Source organism: Podarcis tiliguerta, assembly GCF_965153285.1.
Source record: "Podarcis tiliguerta genome assembly, chromosome: 8".
In the NCBI taxonomy this organism is placed as follows: domain Eukaryota; kingdom Metazoa; phylum Chordata; class Lepidosauria; order Squamata; family Lacertidae; genus Podarcis; species Podarcis tiliguerta.
In genome coordinates this window covers 15,519,995-15,547,266 of record NC_139541.1, presented here as the reverse complement: position 1 = coordinate 15,547,266, position 27,272 = coordinate 15,519,995, and the positions used below count along the sequence as shown (strand labels likewise).

Here is a 27,272-nt window from a genome sequence, read left to right as displayed (position 1 = left end):
CCCTGAGCCTGGTCTTGGCTGGGGAGGGCGGGTTATAAATAAAATTTACTATTATTTATTATTATTACATCACAGTTTAGCGTTACATGCAACTTGGGCCACATAACCTTTCCAGTGGTTTAGAAGCCCACCTAGAATGCAAGCATTTCTTGCCTCTTGGCTCAGAAGCTGCCAAGAGAACCAGCTTGATCCCACACAGTTGTGTTCCCTTCCATGTAGGTATAAAGACAACTCACACAGCTGCGCTGTAATCTTGCGATTCTGAAGGTTCTTCTCTTCCCCTGCAGAGTTTTTATGCTGCGGCTTCGTCCACCACCACAGCCACAACCACACCAGCCCAAGTGATTGCTCTCCGGTTCCTGGCCTTCCTCAGCTGCGTTGTTCTCGTCACGATGGCCTTGTACGGGTCGGGCAACCCCTTCTCCCCTGAGCACGCAACTCCTCCTGCTCCAGCAAGCCCTGGGCCAGTGAGGAACGACACTGGCTCATCGCCACCAGCAGTGCCACCACCGGGCAACGGCACTCTCCTGGAAGTCCTCAGCTGGCAGGAAGTGATCCGGCTGTTGCCAGAGCAAGTCGTGGAGACTCTGAGAGTGGCTTGGTCTTACGGGAAGAACCACCAGATTGCGGTGGTCGTCCTTGGTCTTCTGACGTGCTCCTTAGCCATGCTTCTGGCGGGACGAATTAGGTATGGGGGATTTTGGGATGGGTTTTAAATCATTTATTCATGGCATTTATGTATTACTTAATTATAAATTATACACTTTATGAAATAAGATTCCCAGACGTGTAGAATGTTGATGTGTGTTTTAATCTTTTTCTTAAAGTTTATTGCTGGTTTTTATCTTTTTAATATTTTCAAATTGTTGTCTTTACTGATAATTTTACTGCTTTATTCTCTTCGCAAACTGGTTTGACAGTTTTGTAAGCGGTGTGTTTAAACTTTATGAAATAAATAAATTATTAACGTTTCTAAGCATTGTATGTAGAAGCCATACAGAGAAGAAAGCAGCAATAACAAAATCACCATAAAACCATAAAATGCTCACCTTTTAAAATCCCTGCTGGAGTCAGACAGTCACATACCTGAAGTTCCTTCTTAACTTTTTAAAATGGAAACAGGTTTTGTTTTCTTCTCTGCATTGTAGCTGGTGCAGTCCTTTTTTACTAGATTTTCTACCTGGCTGTGTGTCTTTGCAGCTGCAGTCAAAACTGACTTTTGCAAAGTTAGTTGGCGTGTTACGTACGTTCAAAAGAGGAAACCCATCTGTAAATCAAACAATGGGGATTTAGAACGCGAAAGAAAGGGGGCTACTGGTTAAAGGAACCCTTCACCTATCCTTCCCCCACCGTGGGAATTGGGAGACCAGCAACATCTGGGGGGCACAGGTTTCCCACCCCACTTCTAATAGGATGGTGGAGTCTTAGGATTGTGGCCAGCACTATACCTACTCAGAGTGGACCTACTGAAATGCATGGACCTTAGCAACAGCCGTTGATTTCAGTGGGTCTTTGAGTAGGACTAGTGTTGGATACAACCCAGCACCTCCCTGTGAGTGTTTCTGTTCAATATATGTATGTATTATAGAATGTATTAATTTACGTGTTGCCTTTCACATATGTTTCAAGTTGACAAACCAAAAACAGCTAAAGGAACAGCTAAAAAAAACCAGCTTGGGTACGAAACTCAGATATATAAGCTAGGCGCCAAATAGCTCCTTAAACTATGGTTACATTTGCCAGAATGGAATGTCTAGTTTCCATTTTGGGGCAAGACAGCTCTGAAGTCTTATTTTTCAAACGATGAACTGACTGTGACTGATTCTCAGTTAAACATCTGGCTAGTTCAGATGGCAACATTGAGCTAGATTAAGAGCTTTGAGAACTTAAATAAAAGTCACTTGATCCAGGGACAGCCCACATATATACTCGCCTGTTCCAACCTTTTCTTCTTAATGGTGACTGCTCCTGCTCAGGCTGCACAGAAAATGCATTTTGGTTCCAGAAATTCATTCTGATTGTACAGATAAAATATAACTGGTAGAATTCTACAGGATGGGGCATTAGTGTGTGAAAACAGTCCAGATCCAATGATCCCCAGACATGCACCTCCAGATAGTGGAGATTTCAGGCGCCGTCCTGGCACCCAGTCATCTTCAAGTGGTCAAATGCCAGGTGCAAAATGTGCTTGGCTCTTGGCTAATTTTGAACACTGCATGCAGCTGGAAAGGCTTGTTGTTATTGTTTCTGGGAAGTACAAATAAGGGGGTGCCTGCTGTATCTCATAAGAGGTGCTGTCCCACAGATTGGGGCAGCCACCCAGAAGGCCCTGCTCCGAGTTGCTATGGAGCAGGCCTGAATGGTCTCTTCCCCCTCCTTCCAACATTGGTTCTTACTGCACGGTGTAGCCAACAGAGGCTGGTATTTAACTCTTCCCCCCCCACCCCCCATGTTTCAGGCTTCGCCGGATCGACGCCTTCGCCTCTGTCCTGTGGCTCCTGGTGATGGGCTTCCACTTGGTGGAGCGCTACCTGCAGGCAGACACCCCCAGCTGGCTCGACACAGCCAAGTTCGGCACCACCTCGCTGTGCTGCCTGGTGGGCTTTGCGGCTGCTGTGGCCACCCGGAAACCAACGGGCCAGCGGAGACCCCGGCCCCGAAGGTCAGAGCCAGAACAGTGACTGTCGGGGGCGGGACAAATACCCTGAAAAATCCAAGCCTTCAAATTCACTGCCGCTGGCGCTTCTCTTTTCTCTCCCTTCCTCTCTCTTCCTCCCTGCCCCCTTTTAATTTTGTTTTAGGTTGCTTCCCTCCCACGCACACTTTCTTCCCTCCTTTCTTATTATACCTTTAAGAAACTGTGAAGCATCTTCCTTCTCCCAGCTGGCTGTAGCACAATTGCAGACCTCTCCCAGTTGCTCCAGTACTCCTTCATCCTCCTCCATCTAAACCCCAGACGCTTCCAAAACAAATCACACTCCGTGAATGGCTCCTCTCTGTGTGAATTGCCATATAACACATCGTCCATCTTGGTTTTTGTTTGGCGGTGGGAAGGCTCTCTTTCCCCCCCTTTTTTAGTGGTGTGTGTGCCACCAGTTATCCACAGTGAGAATCCCCGTGTGTTATCTCAACTTGCCGTCGATGCTGCAGACTCTAAACCAGTTTGAAATGGGTTTCGCTGTCGCGTCTTCCCTCAGTACTCCCAAGAATTTTGTGTGCACGTGCATTTTCTTTTTAAAGGTTTTGCGAGTGTTGAGAATCAGTAGTTGGCGACCTTTTAGAACCTGTATTTCCCAGGATTCCTTCTTTAGTTGGGAGCTGTGATGGTTCCAACTTGATTGAAACTAGTTTAAATGTATAGTGTAGGAGTGCTTTGAGGGATTAGGTCTGCTTACATTTTGTGTGTGTGTGTGTGTGTTCTGGAGTTTCTAATTTTTATACTGCCGTACATTTTTTTATAACAATACTACATAAATAGTGGAGTGGACTTGAAGTGGCTCTAAGCTGGACTCCCCCTAACTTCCTTATTCTCAGTTTATCCTCTGTTAACAGCATGTTGCTGCTTGTGTCTTTTAAATTTCTGAAATAATAGGGGGGGGTTGACTTAATTAGCAACAGCAAAAAACACCCTCACTTGATTTCAGTTCAAGTTGTGTTGTGCTAACCTTTGTTTAATGTATGGCCACTTTAGCCTTCCCCCCCCCGCCTCCCCCCCCCCCCCGAAATCCCCGCCCTTAAACCTTAGTTCCAGCCATCCTGGGATCCAAAGTGGATCAGGATGCTTGTCGTTCCATCAAAGATAGTGACATCAGCCACACTCTGATGCTGATTTTTAAAAGGGGAAAGGGCACAGTGATGTTGGCAGCTTCCTGTACGCTGAGCCAGCCGAAATGAGCCAAGAACCCTTCCTTTCTGCTTCTCAGTCCCGTCTATAATGATGTCTGCCAAGAATTCAGTGCTCAAACAATAGGGCGCCTGGCCGAGTCTCTTCCATTCACTGGAAGCCCTATCAGTCTCAGCTCTCCCCCTGCGTCTCTTTATTGAACATATCTTTGCATTATTTGCTGGTATGGGGTTGTACGTCATTCTTTTTTAAAATATATATATTTTTATTTCATAACATACACTGCTTGATTGTAAAAAAATAAAAAGTCTCAATACAGTTTACAAAAAGGTAAAACTATTTAAAACCTCCTATGAAATAATCCGTTTCCATGTGCTGCGCTGGTGCCTGCTCGCTGGAGCAGCTTCGTCACGCTGGCCACGTGACCTGGAAGTGTCTGCGGATAGCGCTGGCTCCCAGCCTCTAGAGTGAGATGAGCGCACAACCCTAGAGTCTGGCAAGACTGGCCCGTACGGGCAGGGGTACCTTTACCTTTATGAAATAATCAGTGATAAGCTAAAAACAGATTAAACACCTGTCAGCAATCTACATGTCTAGGTAGGCTTCTCTAAACAGAAACGTGTTTAGCAAGTGCTGAAAAGACTGCAGCGAAGGCATCTGTTTGGTGTCAGTAGGCAAGGAATTCCAAAGTGGGTGCTGCTACACTAAAAGATGAGTTTCTTGCAAATACGGAACGGGTATTATGTGGTACCTGGAGCAGTGCCGGTTCTGCACTGGCATTTTTAAACATAACCTTGCTTTTTAAAAAAACTATACTTTGCAGCACACATCACACACAAACCCCCAGGGGCAGAGGAGTCCCTGTGGCACCCACCCAATCCTAGGGCTTGATCAGCCCTCTGCTGTTTGCCTTTAGCAAAGCTACATCATTGAGCACTCCTGTGACCCTCTGAGTTGTCTCTTGGCCGCTTTTCCTGCTAAAGCAGTGATGTTCCTAATCCTGTAAGACAATGGAGAAGGATCGCTGGGGCTGTTTATTATCATTGTTATTTGATTTCTTCACCGTAAGGTCCCAGGTGGTGTTAAAACAGTTTTTTTTTAAAAAAAAAGAAGATTGAAATTGGTTGAAATAATTCACAGTTGGAAAGATAGTGTGGACCTTAAATATATATTTGTTGCAGCAACTAACAGAAGTTTTAAATTCTTACAGCAGACTATTTCAGCGTCCTCCTTCCCATCAGTTGCTCTGATAAGTGATGCTATTCCCAAAGGCAGTGGCTACAGAGCTTTGAGGATAGAATGCTCAGAAGGCCTTCATTTGTTATTAGAACGTAAGGTTTCTGGTTTGTTCTGTCACTATAATAGATGTGTAGTTTCAGTGACTAGCTGCATCCCACCAGGGCAAACTTGTCTGAAGTGCCATTTGATGCTTCAATTGCTATATTTCTTCTAAATAGTGTCTGATGTCAGAGGCCAGGGTGAAGAGGGGCATCGTCGGCCTATGCTGAAAGCTAGGAAGGTGCCCATTGCAACTCTGTGTGAAGTTGCTGCAGTGCTTGTTCCGAAAACCTTCCAGGGTTCTTATTTTTAATTGCGGACCGGCTGTTGCCTTTGCCCACGCCCTCAATAGACCTTTAATGTCGTATTCGTGATTATTTATTACCAGATTGGTTCACAGCTTGAGTGGGAAGGCTCTGCACACCTTTTATAGTCTTTCTATTTATAATCTTTTAGCTTTCTCCCTTGAAGGAACACTCACACAGCTTTCCCCTTTTTATCTGCCACAGAACTCAGCTGTGTTGTTTACCTGCCACAGAACACGCTTAAGGCAGAGATTTCCAGACTTGTTCCAAATCTGAAATTTGTCTTCTGAGCAATCTCGTTTGTCTGTGGCTGGCTGCGGGGGATTATAGAAAATATTCTGCGATATACGCACACCATTCATTGAGGCAGGAGACGGTTAGGGCTTCTTCACGCCAGCTGTGCTGTGATTGCATGAGACCTAACACCATTCTCCATGGCTTCATGTTGCAAGGGAAGAAGGGGTAATAGGTTGGAGTGGCCATCCTAGAGGGAAGCTTGTCTTCCGCTATTGAAAAACAATAATCAAAATACATCAGAACACTTTTAGAACCATGCACTAAAATCTAGTTTGCCCTGACAGCAGCATAGAGCTCAGCATCCTCTGCACTTAGCCTCGAAAGGAAGGTCTTAGCCTGACAGCAGAAGGATAACAAAGGAACCAGGCTAACCTCTCTTGGGAGGGAATTCCGCATTGTGGAAGCAGCCACAGAAAAGGCTCCCCCCCCCCCCTTCTGATGCTGATGGGTCTGAGAGAAGGCGCTCACCTGAGTATCTTAGCACTGGGCAGGTTTGTGTAGGGAAATAGATCTTTCAGGTAGCCTGAATAGCTCAAGCTATTATCCCTAGCATGATGAATTTTATTCTTTATTGCTGTTCACTAAACCTTTGCATGTTCCTCTTTTTTCATGTCTGTGGTTGGGGTGGGAGCTGCTATACTTTACCCTAAACACGTTATCCTCTATCTCTACCCTCTTTCTCTCCCTTCTTTCCAAAAGTGTGTCTGTGTGGCTCAATGGACTGATGGTGCTTCCCTTTGCTTTTTAAAAACTGCTTTAACTTTGGTTGTTGTCGGGGTTTTTTTTTAATAGCCTGCTTTTGCAAACACGAAACATTTTTTTATTTCTTTTGCCATTGCATGAAGGCTGGCGATTGAATTTAGCCTCATTAGCCAACGTGATTATTTATTCTCTAATATTATTATATTAAAAGCATATTTAACAGGCAAATAGCTTCCTTCCTTTTAAAAGCTGTTTTTTAAAGTCAGAAAAATAGAAGGTAGGTTAAAGGGGAATAGGGGGGGCATGTCATATTAACAGTTTTTCCTTCTGTGCGTACTACTTACGGTAAGGAAAAGTGTAGCCATTATTGCCTTGTTCCCCCTGAAAAAAATTATGCTTGATAAAACCTGCCTTTGAAGGAACAGTGTCTAGTTCTGAAGGGTGTATATGTGTGAATATCAATCTGTCTTCTGTGAAATTTGCTAGGTTCTATGATGGACGCGGGTGGCGCCGTGGTCTAAATCACAGAGCCTAGGACTTGCTGATCAGAAGGTCGGCAGTTCAAATCCCCACGGTGGGGTGAGCTCCCATTGCTCGGTCCCTGCTCCTGCCAACCTAGCAGTTCAAAAGCACGTCAAAGTGCAAGTAGATAAATAGGTACCGCTTCGGCGGGAAGGTAAACGGTGTTTCCGTGCACTGCTCTGGCTTGCCAGAAGTGGCTTAGTCATTCTGGCCACATGACCCGGAAGCTGTACGGCGGCTGCCTAGGCCAGTAAAGCGAGATGAGCACCGCAACCCCAGTCGTCTGCGACTGGACCTAACGGTCTGGAGTCCCTTTACTTTTATGATGGAATGGGGACCCTGGTGTTTGCATTTTTATTTCAGTAATTGCAAAGGAAGCTGCCTTATACAGAGTCAGACCCTTGATCCATCTTGCTTGGTTTTGTCTACACTGACTGGCAGCAGCTCTCCAGGGTTTCAGGCAGAGAACCTTCCCAGCCTTGCCAGGGATTGAACACGGGACGTTCTGCATGCAAAGCAGATTCTCTACCACTGAGCTGCGGCAAATCACGGTTTGCAGTTCTGGGCTGTCAGGACATTGCAAAGTGTCCATTCAGAGTCCTGCTAAACCATCAGCAAGCTCCCTGGCCCATGACTGGCACAGTGCCCAAACTGATCCTACAAAGAGCACCCTGCAACCCATCACTAAGATGAAAAGACCTAAGGCTGAAAATGGCATGCTAGCCACATGCTCTGTGTGGTCTTAATGTGTTCTTGCTGCTGAACATGGATTGCGGGGGGTTGGACTAGATGACCCTTGGGGATTCCCCCCAACTCTACAATTCTGTCACTTTCCTAAAGAGAGGAGGGGATCCTTGAATGGGTTGCCTCTCCCACTTGCTCCACTGGGCAGGTCCTTATGCAAATTAGGTGTCATCGCCTCACGTAGGACAGCAACATCCCTCCAGCTCCTTCCTGCCTGGCTCCCCAGTGCAGGTTGAGTGACAGAAGGCACCTGTCATCCTTGTATTTTGAGGATATATTTACAGGAGCATATGCATTCAGAAAAATGGCTCTGCCTTGTTTGGAGGACTGCTAGCCCTATCACTCAGAACACTATCAAAGCAATACCAAAGGACAACCTTGTGGTGGATATGTGTGAATGCATCCCAGTCTCTTTCGAAATTCCTTTCCGGTAGGCAAGTGGGGTTCTGATACAGACCTGGGGCTGTGGCACAGAGTGTGGAAGCTATTTCTCTGTCCCTCAGCCTTACCCCACACCAAAGAAAGACACTCCGCAGTAGCAAAGACATAAATGTGCCTTTGTTACCAGGGCGAGCAGCAGCTGGGGAGGGGGCAGCAGAGGGTTTCATCAGGAGAACAGCACAAGGAGGAAAAATTAATACTCTCCTCCTCCTGTGCCACATGATTCTGGATTGGAGCCCCTCACTGACGTGATCAGGTTCTCTTTTTAAAAATGAGAATGTATCCATGAACCTCTGCTGCAATGTGGTGTTTGACCCTAAAGGAGGTTATGAGAAAGCTGTAGACCGGGTGTTGTTGGACTTCAGCTCCCATCGCTTTCAACCATTGGCCATGCTTGCTGGGGCTAATGGGAGTTTGAGTTCAACAACATCAAGAGAGCCACAGGTTCCCCATCCCTAAAACCTCTGTGTGTGTGCGCGCGCACGTGCATTAAAAGTTGCTCTTTAATACATTGTGGATGTTGCAGGAAAACAACTGAAAAGCAGGCTTCCTTGAGTTATAGTCGCCAAGTGGATCTGAGCCATCGCACTGGAAGGTTCTGATTTCCTGGTGGCTGCTGGGAAGGGCATGGCAACCTGCTGCATGGTGGCCCTGACCAAGAAGGTGGCAGCATTCAAACAATCCATATCTCAGCTTATTAAGTCAAGATATGCCAAAGCTTTTTGACCAGGTTCTCTTCCTCTTCACTTCTCTCTTTTGCTGCAAAACCTCAGTTGGAAGCCTCTTACTAGCCACAGTTTCCTGGTTTGCTTTTTCCTTTCGAACCAGGAAACCGTGGTTACCTGCTTCAACACAAGCCAAGGGTATTTTAAGCCATGGCTTGAAGTTGTTTTTCACAGCTTGGTTTGCTTCAAAGGTACGTAGTTATCTCTCCCAGATAACTATGGGCAAAGGTCAGGTGTGGGGTTTTCCCCTTAGGCCCTCCAGATGTAGCTGGACTCCCAACTCCCCATCAGCTGCACCAGCAAGTATGGTCAGTGGCCTGGAAGAATGGGGAGTTGTAGTTCCTAACTACATCTGTAGCCACAACAATATCTGGAGGACCAAAGGTTCTGCACACCTGACTGATCAAATCGTGGCTTGCACAAAGAGAAGAGTGAGCAGGCTTGCACATGAGAAAATGTATAATGGACACACTCCGTGTTAGACCAGTGACTTAATGAAGACACCGCGTGAGTGGTATTGGAGTTTTCCTGCGTCACCTGTGATCCAGAGACATGTTTTGCATGATTTGGAATGGGGAGATAAACTCACAGTACTTCCATTCATCCAAAGTTTCCACACCTCGGTCAGGTGCTGGGGGTGGTCTTTCTCTTCTTCCTTCCCCTTTCTCAATTTGGTCCGGATTCCCTTTGGGTGAAAAAGGTGCGATTCTGCTGCCCCACACTGATTTGTGCCTCAAGGTGCATGTGTCCCCTTCAGTGTGAGTTTAGCTCTCCTTTTCTCCCCTTCCTCTGCAAACCCAGAAGATTTGTGAGCACATAGCATATACCTCAGCACTGTACACTGTCCCATGATCAACTTGATGTGTCTTTATTTTTATTATTATTATTATTATTATTATTATTATTATTATTATTATTATTAAGCTTTTTAAAAAAATCTCATATTTTATGTAGCATAACTGTGCCTCGTTGTTTAGTAACACACTTATCATTGTTGTAAACACTACTTGAACTGCCAAGTTTTGAAAAATAAAGGGCTCCTTAGCCGTACACCTTTTCAAAAAGCGCTTTTGACTCCACATCCTTCTTTTTTTGTTTGTTGACTTACTTTCACTGCTCCCACTCCTTGGCAGTTTTGCGTTGCTGAGTTCAAGCATGCTTTAAAGGGGTTCTTTCCCATTTCTCTTGGCTGCAGTACTTCAGGTGGGGCAATTTGTTCTAATCGCCAACAGAGGAATTGTAGTAGAAAATCAATAAATCTCGAAACCCGGCCCCAAATGCAACCATGAGGACTAGTAACAGAGAGCAAGCCAAACAATAGGAAGCCAGCGTAATCTGCGTCAAGGTAAATTATGCTGGTCTATTTTATGCCTGTTCCAAACTCTGTTCAGGAGTGGAGCTCCTGGCCCAAGCCTGGCAAAAGGGTGGGGGGAAGCTCTTAAAACAAAGTTTGACTTCTTCCACCTTTTTTTTCTGGTGTGACTTCTGTGTTGCTAGGTCACATGACTGAGCTTGAAGGGAGTTTGGAACGGGTACAACTCTCACTTCCACAAAACATCAGTCTTTTGGATTTGCCCCAGCTGTCCTAGGATAGAGGACTTAAGTCCAGTGAAGCCAAAGATTTGCCTCTTTCCATCTCTGCTCATTCCATCTGATCTCGGGTTTGAATGTCTCCCCAACTTGTTCCAAAGTTGGAATTTGAAAGGAGTCTTTTTTGACCAAGAAGCCTGAGGGATCCCTCAACCCCCTCAGAGGCTACCCAAGACCACTTCCTTTTTGTATATTCATAGAACCGTAGAATTGTGAAGTTTTAAGGGACCCTGAGGATTATCTTGTCCAACCCCCTGCAGTGCAGGAATATGCAGTTGTGCCATACGGGGATCGAAACTGCAACCTTGGCATTATCAGCACCACGCTCTAACCAGCTGAGCTATCCAGCTCCATCCTTCAGACAAGAATTAGCATCTGCATTACTGATGATTTGGCTTATTTCCCCCCCGTTTTAGTGGTATACTTCAATTTGCTCCTTAAAACTTATGCTTTGTTAAAAGTCTTTTCTTGGTACTAGATATTCCACCCTTTAAAAGAACAAACTGTTGTATCCAGAAACAACCTCCCAGGCCCAAAAGCTCAAGATTCCCCCGAGAGATCCATTTACCTAGCAATGAATCTGAGACCTGCTTCAACCAAATGTCTGTAGCTCTGTCGCTGAGCCCACAGCCTTCTGTGGGTCACTGCAACATGTGCTTTGGCTAGTCCTTGCCTCTTATTCCACCCACCTTGCCCTTCTTGTGGTATTCTGCCTTCTCAAGCACCCCTCCCAAGCTTAGCTGCTGTTACAGATTCCTGGCTGGTGGAAGAGCTGACGCTTGCATCTTTAAAAATGTTTGTATACTGTCTTCTCTGCCCTTCAAAGCATCCTGCACACAGCATGTTAAACAAGGAGGACTGTGGTTCTGCTGCAATCCTTCGCCTACCTTCTGGATGCTTTGGACTACAACTCCCATCAGCCACCTGTGGCTGATGGGAGCTGTAGTACCCAAACATCCGGAGGGCCCCTGGATTGCAGAGGCTGTTCTGCAGCGCCTCATGGATGAGACACAGAAAGAGGAGCTTTCATTGCAAAACCTAGGTCTGGCAAAGGGTGAGTGTTTTTGTGTGCAAGAGAAGGGCCATGATCCTGCCAACCGAATCATAGAATTGAAGAGTTGGAAGGGACCCCAAGGGTCATCTAGTCCAACCCGCTGCAATGCTGGAATCCCAACTAAAGCATCCTCCCACAGCCCAATATCCATGGCTGGCATTAACAAACACTTCACTTTCGCCTTCTTTGAATGAGAATCTCACAGAATCTGAGAATCTTGGGGTGTTTTTTGCAGTTCTTTCAAGGCCAGAGAGAAAATCTTCTGCACACTTAATTTACTTTTTCCCAGCCTCCATGATCCAAATTCTCTCCTGTGAAATCCCAACAGGCGATGGCTTCCACAACCATGGTTCTCCATGCCTCAAGATTTATAAGGTCTCTTCTGCATTCTGGAAAGGGGGGGGGGGGAATCCACCTCTATTATTGCCATAGAAGTTTCTGTTCTGCATCCAGCAGCAGGAGAAAAGTCTGGGCTGCTTTCTGTGTTCTAAAGCTTTGAATGGCGCCCCCCCTGCCCTCCCCTCCAGGATCTTCTTAGCCAATGGCTGCGAGGCATGCAGATGAGCCCTGATAACTGGCCTATCCATGATGCCGGAATTGGAATGCAAAGCAGGTCATAAGAGTCTTGCAAGTTGGCGAGTGGGGTGGAGAAGGAGAGCATTTTGCAGCATTTAAAAGTGCATTTGTTAAAAATATATGAGGCAGCTCTCATCTCTCTTTTTAAAGTCCTGATAAGATCGAGCTACCATCCGCACTGGACCTGATGTCAAGTACGCACAAATAGAGGCAACCCAGTTCTGTTTAGGTTTTCTGGTAAGCAAATCCTATTGAATTCAGCGTGACTGACTTCAAAGTAAATGGGCATTTGCTTGTAGTTTTCAGCAGCATGTTAACTTTACTGTCACCATCTATTTGCAGAGGTGCACCCATCTATAAGTCACGTATGTGAAGTCAAATGCTTTTCATGCATGAAAAGACCCCTTGGGTTTTGTTGGGGGGGGGGGAATCAATAAAATTACTTTAAGTCCTCTTTGGCACACATCCTTTTGATATGTAGCGGCAGGTAATGGCTTTATTTCTGAAGCCATTCTGATGAAATTCCCCAACTGCTTTTCAGTCCCCATGGTTCAGTCCTATAAATGGTGGTTCTTCTGCCGCACCTCTCCATTTTATCTTCCCAACAGCTGTGCAAGGTAGGAAGGATGCAATGAGCCTAAGATCACCCAGTGAGCTTCATGGCAGAGTGGAGTTTTTCCTGGGTTTTGGCTTCCAACATCTGCAACGTTTCTAGCTAAGAATCTTCTCCTGCAAGTTCCCAGAGTAGTTCATTATATCCTAAAACTTTTGCTCGATGTCTTTGTTCAGCTGTGGGATTTTTGACTAGGTTTTAACACATTTTTAGCTGCTGCTGACACAGCTGAGACAAAATCGGTGCCTAGGCTCCCTTTCTTTCCTCTTCACACCTAGGTCGCTTTTCCTTTTGTGCCATGTCTTTTGTGAGCCTGAGGGGCACAAGGGCTGTCTCGTCGTGGGTATTTGGGAGCCTTTTTCAGCTGAAGAGCACAACAAAAAGGCCTTGTCGTCATAGCCATTTTGCCTTGTAACCACGATGCTTTAATTAATGGGAAGGGGGAATCTTATGATGAGCGGCCACGACCCACCAAGATTTTAGGAGGAACTGTGGCATGAGAAATGCACACCCTGCAAGATATGATTGAGATCCCCAAAGACAAGGTAGGTGATGGAGGACTTTCAGTTACCTGTATCAACCCTTTGCAAATGATGTAGCTTGTTTTTATACCGCATGCACATGTATAAGAACATAGGAAACTGCCTTATACTAAGTCAGAGCATCAGTCCATTGCTAGCTCAGTAACGTCTTCATGGACCGCTATCTACTCTCCAGGGTTTTAGGCAGGAGTTTGTGCAGGAGACTGAACCTAGTACCTTCTGAAGGCAAAGCAAGTTTTCTACCCCTGAGCTGTGGAACTTCCCTGAAGGCGTAGGGACACAGGAAATCACCTTACTTTGATTCCATCTAGCTCAGTATTGTCCTCACAGACTGGAAGTAGCTCTCCAGGGTTTCTGCCAGAGCATCTCTCCCAAGCCAGAAATTGAACCCGGAGCCCATTGCATGTGCTGCACTTGCAGAGCCCTATATAGATGGCAGGGTACTTTGAGAACATAAGAGGAGCCTGGTTGCTGGATCAGGCCAGTGGCCCAAATGGGAAGCCTGAAAGCAGGTCCTGAGTGCAACAGGGTCACTTCCCCACTTGTGATTCCCAGCAACTGATATCCAGGGGCACACTGACATTGGAGGCAGGGCAATAGCCATTGTTTCTACTTGTTGACTGTCCTGTGTAGAATTGGGGGGGGGGTGCACATTCTTAGATTCGTTGGCACAGGCTCAGTTCCCAAAATATTAATAGGCAAATAATCTCACCTGCAACAATGCCTCCTCTGTGTGATTTTGCTGAATTTCGACCCCGCTATGGCAACTTTTCCCTTTCCACCCCAGCTAGAACTTTGTCTCAGGTGCTGTTGGCCTCTTGAAATCAATAGGGATAATTTTCTCTTCCAACCCTGTTGTGGAGCAACCATTATACCCCATCCCACCCCCAGGATTGCAAGTAGCTGCTCTCCCAGTTATTTAACCACTTTTTGATCAGGGCAAAAGGAGGAGGAATTGTCCTGTCGTTCACTGTGGGGATGTATGTGTGTAGGGGCAAGAACTTTAAAAGCTTTGGGACTAGAAGCTTGTGTGTGTGTGTGTGTGTGTGCGTGTATGTGCATATTAATAAGTTAGCCTTCTGGAAGTTAGGGCCTCTATAATAAATCTGTATTAGGAAAAACATGCAACATGTTCCTCTCTCTTAAAAGAATGCAAGGTAGAGATTTTTGAGTCATCTCAGACTAGAATCAGGCAGCTTTTCTGTTGATATTTTCAGCAGCGTGGAGAGTGTTGACATTTCGACCTCTTTCTCCCAATCTCTAGTTGTTGCCAAACCATTCAACGCAGCTGGGGCAAGTCTTAACAGGGGCATTGATCTTAACATAGGAGTAGGGCATGCATGGTGCAACACAGGTAAATATCCCAATAGGTTTTACCCTCTAAGTGTGTTGAGTTGGTTTCTTCAAATGAAATTTCCAGATCCCAGTATTGGGAACATTGTCTTCTACACCTTTACAAACCATTTTCATAAGTGTGTGACAGCACAGCGGGATAGCTGCTGGTAAGAAAATGAGACTCTAATCTCAAGGTCGTGGGTTTGAGCCACGTTGGGTGAAAGATTTCTACATTGCAGGGGGTTGGAATAGATGACTCTCACGGTTCCTTCCATCTCCCATGATTCTTTGTGGTCTGGTGTTGCTAAATGCTTGAGTTGTGAATCAGGAAATCTCTTGTTAGAATTAACAAGGTGGTCTTGGGCAAGCCATTGATCATCTCAGCTTCTCATCAGACCTACCACCCAGCATTGTCATAACAATTTACGAAAGGTCACTCTGACGAGCTTTTGAAACCCTTTACGATTAAAAGACTTAATGAAGGTGGTGAAAACCATCTAAAGGACATCAGCCCCAGCCTCACAGGCTCTCCATCCTTGGATTAAAGGGTCCTAGGAGCTGAAAGCACCACCCAAAAAAGAGGCTCCCTGTTGTGTCTCTGCATGAGTGTTTGATCTGACTTCTATTACTCTGTAGAACTACAGTAACGAGGGTTGAAGCTTCCTGAAGAGCTCCCATTGTCGTTGATGGACTTGTAGGCTATGCTCCACCCATACTGTGTTCAAACCATACATTTAAAGCATCATGTTACCACTTTAAACAGTCCTGGCTTCTCCCAAAGAATTCTGGGAGCTACCGTTAGTTGTGTGTGCTGAGAGTTGGTAAGTGACAGCTTAACAAACTACAGCTCCCAGGATTCTTTTGGGGGAAGCCACGGCTGTTTAAAGTGGTGCCATGCAGCTTTAAATAGTATGCTGTGAGTGTGTCCCTACTCAAGAGTAGACCCAATGAAGTCAATAGGCATAGCTGACTTCAGTTCATCAGTTTCATTGAACCTGCGCCGGGGATACCTTTGTTGGATTATGACCCTAGTTCTTCAGAATACAGTCATACCTTGGGATGAATAAGCTTCAGCTTAAATATTTCCAGGTTGCACTTTACTTCCGGGTTTCGCCGCTTGCGCATGTGCAGACGCTCAAAATGACGTCATGCACGGAAGCGGCAAAATGCGACCCGTGCAGACGCGTCTTACGTTTGCTTCAGGATGTGAACGGGGCTCCAGAAAGGATCCCGTTCGCATCCAGATGTACCACTGTACTGTCTCTGTGGGCTGATAATACACTGAAATGGCAGTAATTTCAACTGTGTGCTAAACTGCTCTGTGAACATGGTTTTGCAGTGGGCTGAGCCTACCAAGTGAATTGCCCTTTCGGGTCTCTCGTCCACAGGTACCTCTCTGGGGATGGTTTCTCTCCGTTTCCGTACGGCGTTGATCTTGGCTTTCCATCGCCTCCTTCTTCTCCCTCCATCTTCATCCCGACTCCTCCCAGCATGCTTCCGCTGACCAGCCAGACACTGTTCCGCTCACCGCGCCGGACTTCCTCTTCCTCTCTCCCTGGGAGGCTGAACCGGGCCCTCTCCCTGGGCACCATCCCTTCTCTGGCCCGAACCGGTAAGATCATAAAAGAGGCAAGGCAATAGCCACAATACCAAAGCATTTCTTTGTTTGATTTCGCACTTGCACCCCACTTTTCCAGCCATGGAAGTTTAGCCCAGGGCGGCCCTCGCAGATCATTAACATCAGCTTCAAAAATGAGTAAAACATTGCCAAAAAAATCTTTAAAAGCCAGATGCAAACCGGGAAAGATCTTCCACCTTAAAAACCTTCCTGGAAGAAGAGGAAGGTTTTTCCTAGGCGCCAAGAGATGCCACTTGCCTAATATTCAAGGGGAGGGGATTCCAGATGGCAGCAGCCTCCACACTAAAGGTCTGCTTCCTTCTTTGTGCAGAACAGGACTCCTCATAAGGTGGTATCTTCAGGATGCCCTCGCCTGCAGAGTTCTGTCATCGGCTAGGCATATACAGTGGTGCCTCGGGTTACATACGCTTCAGGTTACAGGCTCCGCTAACCCAGAAATAGTACCTCGGGTTAAGAACTTTGCTTCAGGATGAGAACAGAAATCGTGCTCCGGCGGTGTGGCGGCAGCAGGAGGCCCCATTAGCTAAAGTGGTGCTTCAGGTTAAGAATTGTTTCAGGTTAAGAACGGACCTCCAGGACGAATTAAGTACTTAACCCGAGGTACCACTGTAAAGGCGTGAAAGGATCTTTCAGGTATCCTGGTCCTGAGCTGTATAAGGGGTTACCAGCACCTTGAACTTGCCCTGCTAGCTAAGTGATAACTTAGTGCTCTGTAAGGCCAGTTAGGCCACTGACTACAGAGGCCTTGTTGCCACAGGACTGATCCAGCTGCAGACGTGTGTCAGAAGACATCTGCTCAGTGCAAGACAGTACAGATGCAGATCCATAAAGGGATGAGCACCTTCGACATGCTCTTTAGCTGTGGTTCCTGCATTGAAAGGGACTGGACCAGATGAGCCCAGTGGTCCCTTCCAACTTTTAACATTCTATAATTCTGTGACATTTTCCGGGCATCTTGGGACAAGCTTCGGGGTTGCGAGTCGGAGAAGGAAAACAGAAGGATCCTTTGAGCAAAAGGGATTTAGGTGAAAGATGGTAGGAGGGGGCTGGGGGTGGACCGAGGGAGAAATGCAAGAGGGATATGGAACGAGAGGCGCTCCCAACGCTTTTCGGAAACTGGTGGCTTGATGGGATTCCTTTTCGTGGCTGCTCTGTTTAACTTTATTCCTCCTGGCTTGACGCAACATCTTCTCTCAATATGTACCGTATTTTTTGCTCTATAAGACTCACTTTTTCCCTCCTAAAAAGTAAGGGGAAATGTGTGTGCGTCTTAAGGAGCGAATGCAGGCTGCGCAGCTATCCCAGAAGCCAAAACAGCAAGAGGGATTGTTGCTTTCACTGCGCAGTGATCCCTCTTGCTGTTCTGGCTTCTGAGATTCAGAATTTTTTTTTTCTTGTTTTCCTCCTCCAAAAACTAGGTGCGTCTTGTGGTCTGGTGCGTCTTATAGAGCGAAAAATACGGTATATATATTTAAAATGCTCAACCACCCTCTGCAGAAAGCCTCTCTGGAGAAAATTGATACGGTCATCTCATCCCTGTCTGGAAAGCCCCAACTTCATTGGGTGGGGTCTGCAGAACAACTATGTCATCTAAGTTGAACTTCCATTTTCAGGCGCAGTCTACCTCGGCACTAGGAACTGGGGAGACAAAGTGTCAGGTGCCTTCCTACCCTGATTTGGGGCTTTTCTGGCCATGCGGGAGATGGGATCCTAGACTTAGATGGGCTTTTGAGCCAGCACTATCAAGACTCTTACTTTCCTTTAGTGGGAAGGGGCATAGGCAGTACAGTGGGAACTGTACTGTTGAGAATGTATTAAGTTATGGTCTGTGTGTGTGGTTTGGGAGCTGCACAGTCAGGGGAAAAACAATGTCCAGGCTTTTAAAGACTGCGGAGAGAATAATTGGGTGCACTCTCCCTACCTTAGATCAAATCTGTGCTTCCAGGTGCCATAAGAAAGCTGCAGGATAGTGCGCACCCTGGAAATTATCTCTTTCAGCTTCTGCCTTCTGGAAGAAGGTACAGGGTTATAAAAACTAGGACTAGCCGCCTGAGAAGCTGTTTCTATTCAAATGCGATTTTGGTTTTAATCGCAGTATAAGATAGTCTCTATGGGAGTATATTGTATTTAATTATGGGGTATCAGAGTTTTAACCAGGCTGGGATAGCAGGCTTGCTGGTTTCTGAATGTCTAAAGTAGATTTTCAATTTCGTTGTTCTGTATGGGACAATGGCAATAAAGATTATCGTATCGAAGGGCATCTGCTTTGCATGCAAAAGGCTGCAGGTTCAATCCCTGGCATCTGCACTTGGGCCTGGACAGAACCTTCCCTGAAATCCCAGAGAGCTGCTGCCCGTCAGTGTAGACAATATTGAGCAAGGTGGACCATGGAAGTAACTTGAATTATAAAGCAGCTTCCTTATTATTTTAGCAGAGGGTATAATTCTCACGACAGCCTTGGGCCTCCAGACCCTCAGAGATGCATTATTTGACACTTATCATTCATTTAGCATTCTCCTATGTCGTTGGTGATTGCTGTAGCTGCATGTAATTTCATTTCGTTTTTATTTTTTTTAGATTCTGGCTACCTCTTCAGCGGAAGCCGGCCGCCATCCCAGACCTCTCACTCCAAAGAGTCTCCTACATCAGGTGAGAAGAGCCCAGGCATTGTTCTGGGGTGCTTGAACTTGCCAGGAGGTTCCAGAAAGAGCGGAGATACCGTTCTCTTTTTTGACCAAATCACACACACAAAAGAGAGAGAAACACCTTTGTGGTCCTAAATTGCACCAGTGTTTCCAAATTAGGCAGGTCGCAGTAGCTTGCTCACACCGGTGACCTGTCTGTCACCCTTCCGAACCCTGTCTGGGTCTCTCACCCACCTTGGATACAAAGTAATCCATGCAGGAGTGACCCAAGGAACAGATCTGCACTGGTTCTAAACTGGTTTTGCAATCGCATCTTCAGATAGCACACACAGAACAACATTCTGAGCAGCGTGGCTGAAGGGTGCCAAGATTTCTATTACTAGCAGCACCATATCCACCCCATCCCAGAAAATCCTGGGAACCACAGTTCCCCCTTGCAGGGTTAGCACCCTTAACAAACTACAGTTCCCAGGATTCTTTGGGGGAAGTCATGTGCTTTCAAGGTGCAATGTAGATGTGACCAGAATTACACTTTAATACGCTTTAAAGCAGCTTATCATGTATTATTATCATTTATGATTAAATTTATTACCCATGTTTCACTAGCAAATCCTAGCGCAGGTTGCAACAAGTTTAAAATTCAGAATTAAAAACTCTTTAAAAATTATAGCAGCAGGGCCCCAGGGTGGGTTACAACAAAAAAGTTCCTTTTTGATCTGACCTTTATGTCTGTCGCTGTTTCCCATTTATTATATATTACATTACCCTTGATACTGTTTTGTTGTAAGCCACACAGGGAATAATTATTAAAGGGCATCTATCTAGATTTACTACTACTGATAATAATATCATAAATAACGGCTGCATACATGCCTTTACATTCAAAGCACACGGCTTCACCTAATGAAACCTGGGAACTGTGGTTTACTCCTTGCAGAGCTACAATTCCCAGTGCCGTTTAACAAACTGCAGTTCCCAGGGTTTCTTTCTTTTCAGGGGAAGGGAACCTTCTTCAGGTGTCCTTCCACAGTGGTTTATCGCTGCTTGCTTTCAAATTCTTTGCTCTCGAATTTGCTTTTAATTGCTTCATGCATGTTTTTCATCTTTTTAATGTAAACCACTTCAATATATATTTTTATGACTTCACTATATATAAACACATTTTTAAAAAAAACAGTTTGGCGCATACGCAGCCAAAATCCCCATTTCCTGATTTCTACATATACTGAAACGCTGTTCCTCCCTCCTTCTCTCTCTGCTTCCTGCTCCCATTTCCCCTCTCAGAATATTTTTCCCTCCTCTCGGGGAGCTGCGTCTCTTCCCCTGTGCCTTCGCCGGCACCATCCGTGGCCGGCTCCGTGGCTTCCAGCTCTGGCTCCCTGCGTTACCGACGGCCCCTCATCAGCCCTGCCCGGCTCAACCTGAAGGGCCAGCGGCTGATGCTGTTCTCGGCCCACAGCGAGGCCCAGCAGCAGGACGACCTGGCCCACTCAGAGAGCAACGTTTTCGCCACGGAGCTGCCCACCTTCCCGAAAAGGAACCTAAGCGAGCGGGGACTGCATGGTACGTACCCATCCGGGAGGTGGGACTTGAATCGTCTGTGCCAAGGTTGCGGTTTATCCTAGTTGAGGCTCCGGTGGCTGTGCCTGGAAACCTGAGCAGTCCAATAATAATAATAATAATAATAATAATAATAATAATAATAATAATACAGTGGTATACCTCGGGTTAAGTACTTAATTCGTTCCGGAGGTCCGTTCTTAACCTGAAACTGTTCTTAACCTGAAGCACCACTTTAGCTAATGGGGCCTCTGCTGCCGCCGCGCCGCTGGAGCACAATTTCTGTTCTCAGAACAGAACAGAATCTCTGTTCTGTTCTTTACCTGAAGCACTATTTCTGGGTTAGCGGAGTCTGTAACCTGAAGTGTATGTAACCTGAAGTGTACGTAACCTGAGGTACCACTGTAAATTTACTTAATATCCCGCCCTCCCCAGCCGAAGCTAAAAACAGTAAAAATAACACAGTTTACATAAAATCACAATCATTTAATTGAAATACATTCTAAAATCAATTGATTCTAAAATCAATTCAGAGTCAAATTAGTGGGAACCATTGGGCTAGAGTTCAACGGTGGCTGCCGTGAGGGGCTGGCAGTGCCAAATCAGGCCAAAGGCCCGCCTAGTCCAGCATCCTGTCCACACAGTGGCCAACCAGGTGCAGGCAGGGCCTGAGCACAACAGTGCCCTAGTACCTTGGGTAAAGCTAGCGTCGAGTAAAACTCCCAGGAGCTATTGGCAGAGTGCCGCTGGTTCCAGCCAACTCTGTTCGTTTTTCAGCAGAGGAAGAGCCTGCTGGATCAGGCCAGGGGGGTCGCATCTAAGTCCAGCATGCTGTGCTCACAGTGGCCACCCAGATCCCACAAGCAGGCGCTGAGCGCAAGAGGTTTCCAGCCAGTGGCATTCAGAAATGCTAATGCCTCAGTCCATGGGTAGCTTTAAAAGAGGATTAGACAAATGCCTGGAGGAAAAGGCTAGCAGGGTGGCTGTGCTCTGCCCAAGGACGTACGAAGGGGGGTGCGGGGGTGCAGTTCACCCCGGGTGTCATCTTGACCAGAGGTGACAAAATGGCGGGCGGCACTTGTCACCGCGGGGCCTGCAGTGCACATGAGCCACACGTCCCAGCGCCTGCAAGCTCCATGCTGTCTGCCCACTGCTTCTGCCCCAGCTGTAGGGTGGCTGAGGCCTCACTGCGCACCAGTCTCTATGGGCACCGTGGTGTGCCCCGTGCCATCCCTATTGGCATTGCGTGCCCTGCCCCTATGGGTGGTTCGCCCCGCCCCTGGGCACATCGCCCCAGGTGCCCATGAGCCTTCCTCTGCCGCTGTCTCTGCCTCCACACTTCGAGGCAGCAATGCTTCTGATCTGGTGTGATCCAGCAGGCCACTCTTATGTAGAAGAAGAGGTCCTAAACGGCCTCAGCCCTGCATACCTGAAGGATCGTCTCCACCTACATCGTTTAGCCCGGACACTGAGGTCCAGCTCCGAGGGCCTTCTGGCGGTTCCCTCACTGCGGGAAGTGAAGTTACAGAGAAACCAGGCAGAGGGCCTTCTTGGTAGTGGCACCCGCCCTGTGGAACACCCTCCCATCAGACGTCAAGGAAATAAACAACTATCTTTTAAAAGACATCTGAAGGCAGTCCTGTTAGGAACTGCCCAATGTGGCTAGGGCAACAAGATGGGATGCATATAAATAATACTATTAATTGTCCTCATTTTTTAAGATATGAGAGCCATAACAGAAGCTGGGAGCATCTGCAGCGACGGAACCGTCAAGAAAGGGGAGAACTCATCGCACTCGTCGAGCTGCGTGGTGGACACCACGACGAAAGGGGAGGAACTAACAGGCTGGAGGGGTGAGTGTTGCGCAGGGTTTGGGTTGTGGTTTTTTTTACTTAAAACATGGTTTGCTGTGGCAAGAAAGTGTCTAATAAATATAATTAATAATAATTAAAATATGAAAGCAATTAAAAAACATTACCTAGATAATAGATAAAAACAAAAACAGACATGCAAAAAAAAACCAGCATAAAAAAGAAACAAATATTTTATTTTTAAAAAATAAACTACATTAAAACATCCCTCCCCCCCCCCCAAAAAAAATATTAAAAGCCATCGTTAAAAGTCGAAGACCTGCTTAGAAAGGAACCTTTTTGCCTGGCACCTGATTAATGTAACAATGACGCCAGGCGAGCCTCCCTGGGGAAAACATTCCACAAGCAGGGTGTCACCACCGAAAAGTCCCTGCTCTTGTTGCCACACTCCTGGGGGGGGGCACCTGGAAGACAGGCCTGTCACAGATAATAATGAGCAGACTGGTTGGTTCACACTGCTAATCTTCCTTCTCCGGTCTCCTTTCATTTTCCAATCAGGCCGTTTTGGCAACTCGGCGCTCCGAGGTCTCCTTGCCGTGAGCCTGACCGTCAACGCCATCTTCACGTCAGCCTACCTCTACCAAAACCTGCGCTGAGCCACGTTGCTGGGGACTGATGGCCAAACCACCACCGCCACTTCCTCTTTGTCCTCTCCTAAAGTGTCACCACACTTCTTCCAAAGAGACAGAAGGGGGGAGGCTGATTCTAGGACGATGAGGACCCAACCACTGTGCAGCCCTTCCTTCGTCATATCTGCCTCTTGGCCAGCTGCAAACTGCTGACCGCAAGAGAACACACATACCCCCAATCCATCGCCACTGACCTCGCCTAGAAACAGAACACTTTCTCTTTTTCGGGAACTTTTGTGACCCATGCTGGGCGATGGTGGGGCTGTTTCAGCCAGTGTTGGGCTTCTCCAGTTACTTTGCACCTTTTTTTGAACCGGTTTATCGGGATGAGCTCAGAGATGCTGGCCAAGGGACTTTCTTCCTCCCCTTGTTTAATGATGAAACGTTAGCGTTGCTGACGTCTTGTTTGCAAAAGGACCCGAGAAACATGCCATTTTGGTCTCCGGTAGTTCCATGCCATTTCGTTGCTTCGTTGGCCTCGTTATCCCTAACAAGACTTTCTCTCTCAGTTTTTCCCTCTCTCTAGTGAGAGAAGGAGAGGGAGGGCCAGCACATAAACTCAGTTGCTCTGTGGCGTTCTTTTTCACCCTGGTTCCTTAACCACTTGCCACTCAGCTGCAGTTCGTTTAATGGTGCTGCCATCGTATCTGTTTGTACTTGTTTGCAATGTTTTGCGGATTGGTGGATTGTGGGGGTTTTGTTTTTTTAAAGTCAGTATCCAGTATCGTAACTCCATTTTTGCCTCACGTACAGGCACCACTTCTACTGTAACAAGACGTTCTGATGTCACTGATACACACTCTGGGTCTCGACAGCCAGGGTGTTCGCTGGGTGTTTCAGAGTTGGATTTTCGAGAAATTTGCTCTCAACGTGGTGTACAAGAAATGCCAGAATTGGGGGGCAAGGGGGTGTAGAAACAGGCCACTGTTTGCATCTTCAGAGGTCTGTCTCCTGCTGCATCCATGACGTGTGGATATCTTCGTTCAAAACTTCTAAATATAGCCAAAAGCTGAAGTAGGTCAGGTTAAGAAATTCTGCCTTGTGCTGCAAAACTCAAAAATGAAATTGGTGCTTGCTATATCAGTTGGACTGTGTTTGGATTGCACGCATACAATCCAACCCGTTAGGTGGAACGGGTTACGTGACTGTACCTCTGAGCAACAAATAAGTAAATCCCTGCACTTAAAAAGCTAGCAAGTTGGGGAAGTTTGAACTGACACTCTAGTTATCTGTGTGCAGGGATTTTATTTTATTTTAATTTTATATATATATATCAATCAGGTATTATGTTGCCACCTGCTGTCTGGTGGTAGAGTCTAGACACATGTCAACCTCCTGCTTGTCATCTGTTTTAGAGAACCAGATCACAGGTGCTAGGTCCAAAAACTTACCCCTCTCCTAAAAGTAATTCCAAAACGTCTCGCTTCACAGGCATCCAGTCCTACATTCTACATGCTGTATTTTTTGGTGGGCATCCAAGCACTGCCAGTTAACATGGGCAGAAACTCGAATTTTAATTCCTCCCAAGAAATTGCTCCTCTTTCCTTGGGGTATTCCCAAAAGTTAAATGCCGCCAACCAGGAAAATGTGCCCATTGCCAAATAGCTCAGCTTTTTTTGTTGCACTTACAGAAAATATTTCAGACTTTAGGTGTGTAATTCCGTGCCGCTGCGTGACTGCTCGCCAGCAGTGAAATTAAGCCTGTGATTTTACACCTTACCTGGTGGGGAGGTTTGTTTGTAAGCAGGCTGTATTTCTTTGTAGTATTCTATTCCAGCAACATCTGAAGGGAAGGCCACAGGTTACCCACCACATTGTAAATATCTTTCCATCTTTCAAACCGCCTTTGGCTCTCTGTGGGGCAGGTGGGGAGCGATCACTCTGCCCTCTCTGCCTAAGAAGGGAGGAGGGAGACAGAATCCTTTGCATATGGTGCTAAAACACACTCGGTCGCAATCACTCCGGTGCAGATTCTTCAGATCACAGCGCGCCCAAGTAAAATGGGGTAAAGGTGTCTTGAAAGCACCACGTCTGTGTCTTAATTCCTTTCCGCCTTAATGCAATTGATGTGTTTCTTTGTCTTGCTATTGTCCTTTCCCCTCGCACAAAGTGTGTGGGGAAACAGCTTGATGATGCCAATTTTTATTTATTTATGTATATATATATTGCCCTGTCATTTGGAAGCAAACAACAACAACCCACCATTTTACTCTCTTCTTGAACTTGAATGCAGCACTGCGTTTAAATAACTATCAATTCTCAACTAAGAACCTGGGTTTAAGTGGCCAATTCCTTTATGGGAGCAAAGGGTGGGGAATACCAATTGTTTGCCCATCAGCCTTCCGTGTTCAAGAAAACATTTAAAAACACACATGTACACTGTTCACAACAGACAGAGAGGGGGTTGGCCACTGATACCCTTTTTCTGATGGGGTTACAGGCACGTGGTGATTGTTCTGTACATATAGAATGCATCCTTTGAGCAGCTTGTCCGGAAGCCTCATGAGGGCTAGTTCCCTGACGAATGTAAAAACAACTGCCTTCAGGAGTTAACTCTTACTATCGAAATACACTGTGTTCCTGAGAGGCTTGAATTTTGGGGGTCGGGTGGGGATTTGGTGGGTGGGAGTCTTAAGAGAAGAAAAATGGCAGAGTCCTGTTTTTGATGTTCCTCCGCTGGGAAAAGTTGTACATTTTGTACTTAAAATGACTGTGGGGTGGGGTTAACTTTGTACAGTTTGGTTAGAAATTTGTGTCTTTAGTTTGGATGCGAGGGGTTTTGTTCTTTTCCCTCTCCCTGCCATTCCTCCAGGGAGTTTATGTTCTGTGTTTGAGAGATTATTTTTCATTATAAAAGTGGGGAATAAAAATGAAATTGAATCTTGAGCATCTTGTCCCATCACTTTCCTAAACGGGGAGGGGAAATTGCAAACGCGGTGTGGCTTTTATGTTCAATTTCAAACCGACTCACCCCTCTGATCATTTTGCAGACAGCATAGGTCAAGACAAGGCTTTCTATTCCTTTCATAAATTAGACGGGTAGGCAAGGGAGGAAATTATATTCTATCCCGTCCAAGTAGCTCATGGTCGACACGTTATCCTCACAAAACAACCCTGCAAATTACTGTATTTTTTGCTCTATAAGACGCACCAGACCACAAGACGCACCTAGTTTTTGGAGGAGGAAAACAAGAAAAAAAATATTCTGAATCTCAGAAGCCAGAACAACAAGAGGGATCGCTGCGCAGCGAAAGCAGCAATCCCTCTTGCTGTTCTGGCTTCTGGGATAGCTGCGCAGCCTGCATTCGCTCCATAAGACGCACACACATTTCCCCTTACTTTTTAGGAGGGAAAAAGTGAGTCATAGAGCAAAAAATACGGTAGATTAAACGGAGCAGTCCAAATGGGGATTTGAACCCAGATCTCTCTTGTCTCAGGCTAATGTTTGGTGCAGGTTCGAGATGTAATTTTATTTATTGTTTATTGAATTTATATACCACCCTTTATCCCCCAATCAAACAGGGCGACAAACACCTGTACAATTTAAAAGCGAAAGCATTCTAAAACAGACTGAAGCCTAAAAACAATTACAGTTGAAAACTTTGCAAAAGCAGTTTCAGTTAAAAAAAACCAACAACATTGCAAAAGCAGCTGCAAATTAAAAAAATAATTCCATCCAGTGATCTCAGGGTTGCCAGGAACAAGATTCTTCCGCCACCAAATGGCAGGGTAAACAGGTAAGAAGATTAATTAGGATGGAAGACTGGCACACCTCACTGTTTACAAGCAATATTAAAAGTATCAATAAAAAAACATGTAAAGGCAAGTAATTAAAAATATATTTTAAAATAATAAAACTTAAGACTAGAAAGAGGTTAAAACACGTTGCCATCTTATGTTTCTGGTTAGGTTTGCCTAAAATAAAAATGTTTTCAGCAGATGCCAAAAAGAATGCAACCAAGGCGCCTGCCTAATAATAATAATAATAATAATAATTTATTTATATCCCGCCCTCCCCAGCCGAAGCCGGGCTCAGAGTGGCTAACCACAATAAAAGTAACACAGTTTACGTAAAATCACAATCAATTGATTGAAATGCATTCTAAAACCAATTCATTCTAAAATCAAATCAAAATCAAATTAATGGCAACCATTGGGCTAGAGTTTTGTGAGGATTACCAAAAGAGGGGGTCAGACTGTGCCTTGGCCAAAAAAAACCCCTAGCTTAATAAACCATGGTTTGATGTTATGTTCAAACTAGCATCTGTGCAAGAAGATTTCTCAGCATACTGTGTTGAAGAGTATTGCTTTAACAGGTCATGGGACCCTGCCTGCAGCTTGTCACAGATTTACCACCTTT

The 27,272-nt window shown here is 45.9% G+C and overlaps 1 protein-coding gene across 2 annotated transcripts in view; it reads left to right on the top strand.

Annotated features, from left to right (window-relative positions):
• TMEM201 (transmembrane protein 201) overlaps positions 1-25,798 on the top strand; it is a 43,543-nt gene extending 17,745 nt beyond the window's left edge. For both annotated transcript variants that reach the window (XM_083453953.1, XM_083453954.1), the window contains 7 exons: positions 288-688; positions 2,459-2,662; positions 15,957-16,180; positions 18,785-18,856; positions 20,137-20,415; positions 22,134-22,265; positions 22,782-25,798. In XM_083453953.1, the coding sequence (XP_083310079.1) occupies positions 288-688; positions 2,459-2,662; positions 15,957-16,180; positions 18,785-18,856; positions 20,137-20,415; positions 22,134-22,265; positions 22,782-22,879 (1,410 nt within the window). In that variant the 3' untranslated portion in view covers positions 22,880-25,798. The remainder of the gene's footprint in view (positions 1-287; positions 689-2,458; positions 2,663-15,956; positions 16,181-18,784; positions 18,857-20,136; positions 20,416-22,133; positions 22,266-22,781) is intronic.
• Positions 25,799-27,272: the final 1,474 nt, after the last annotated feature.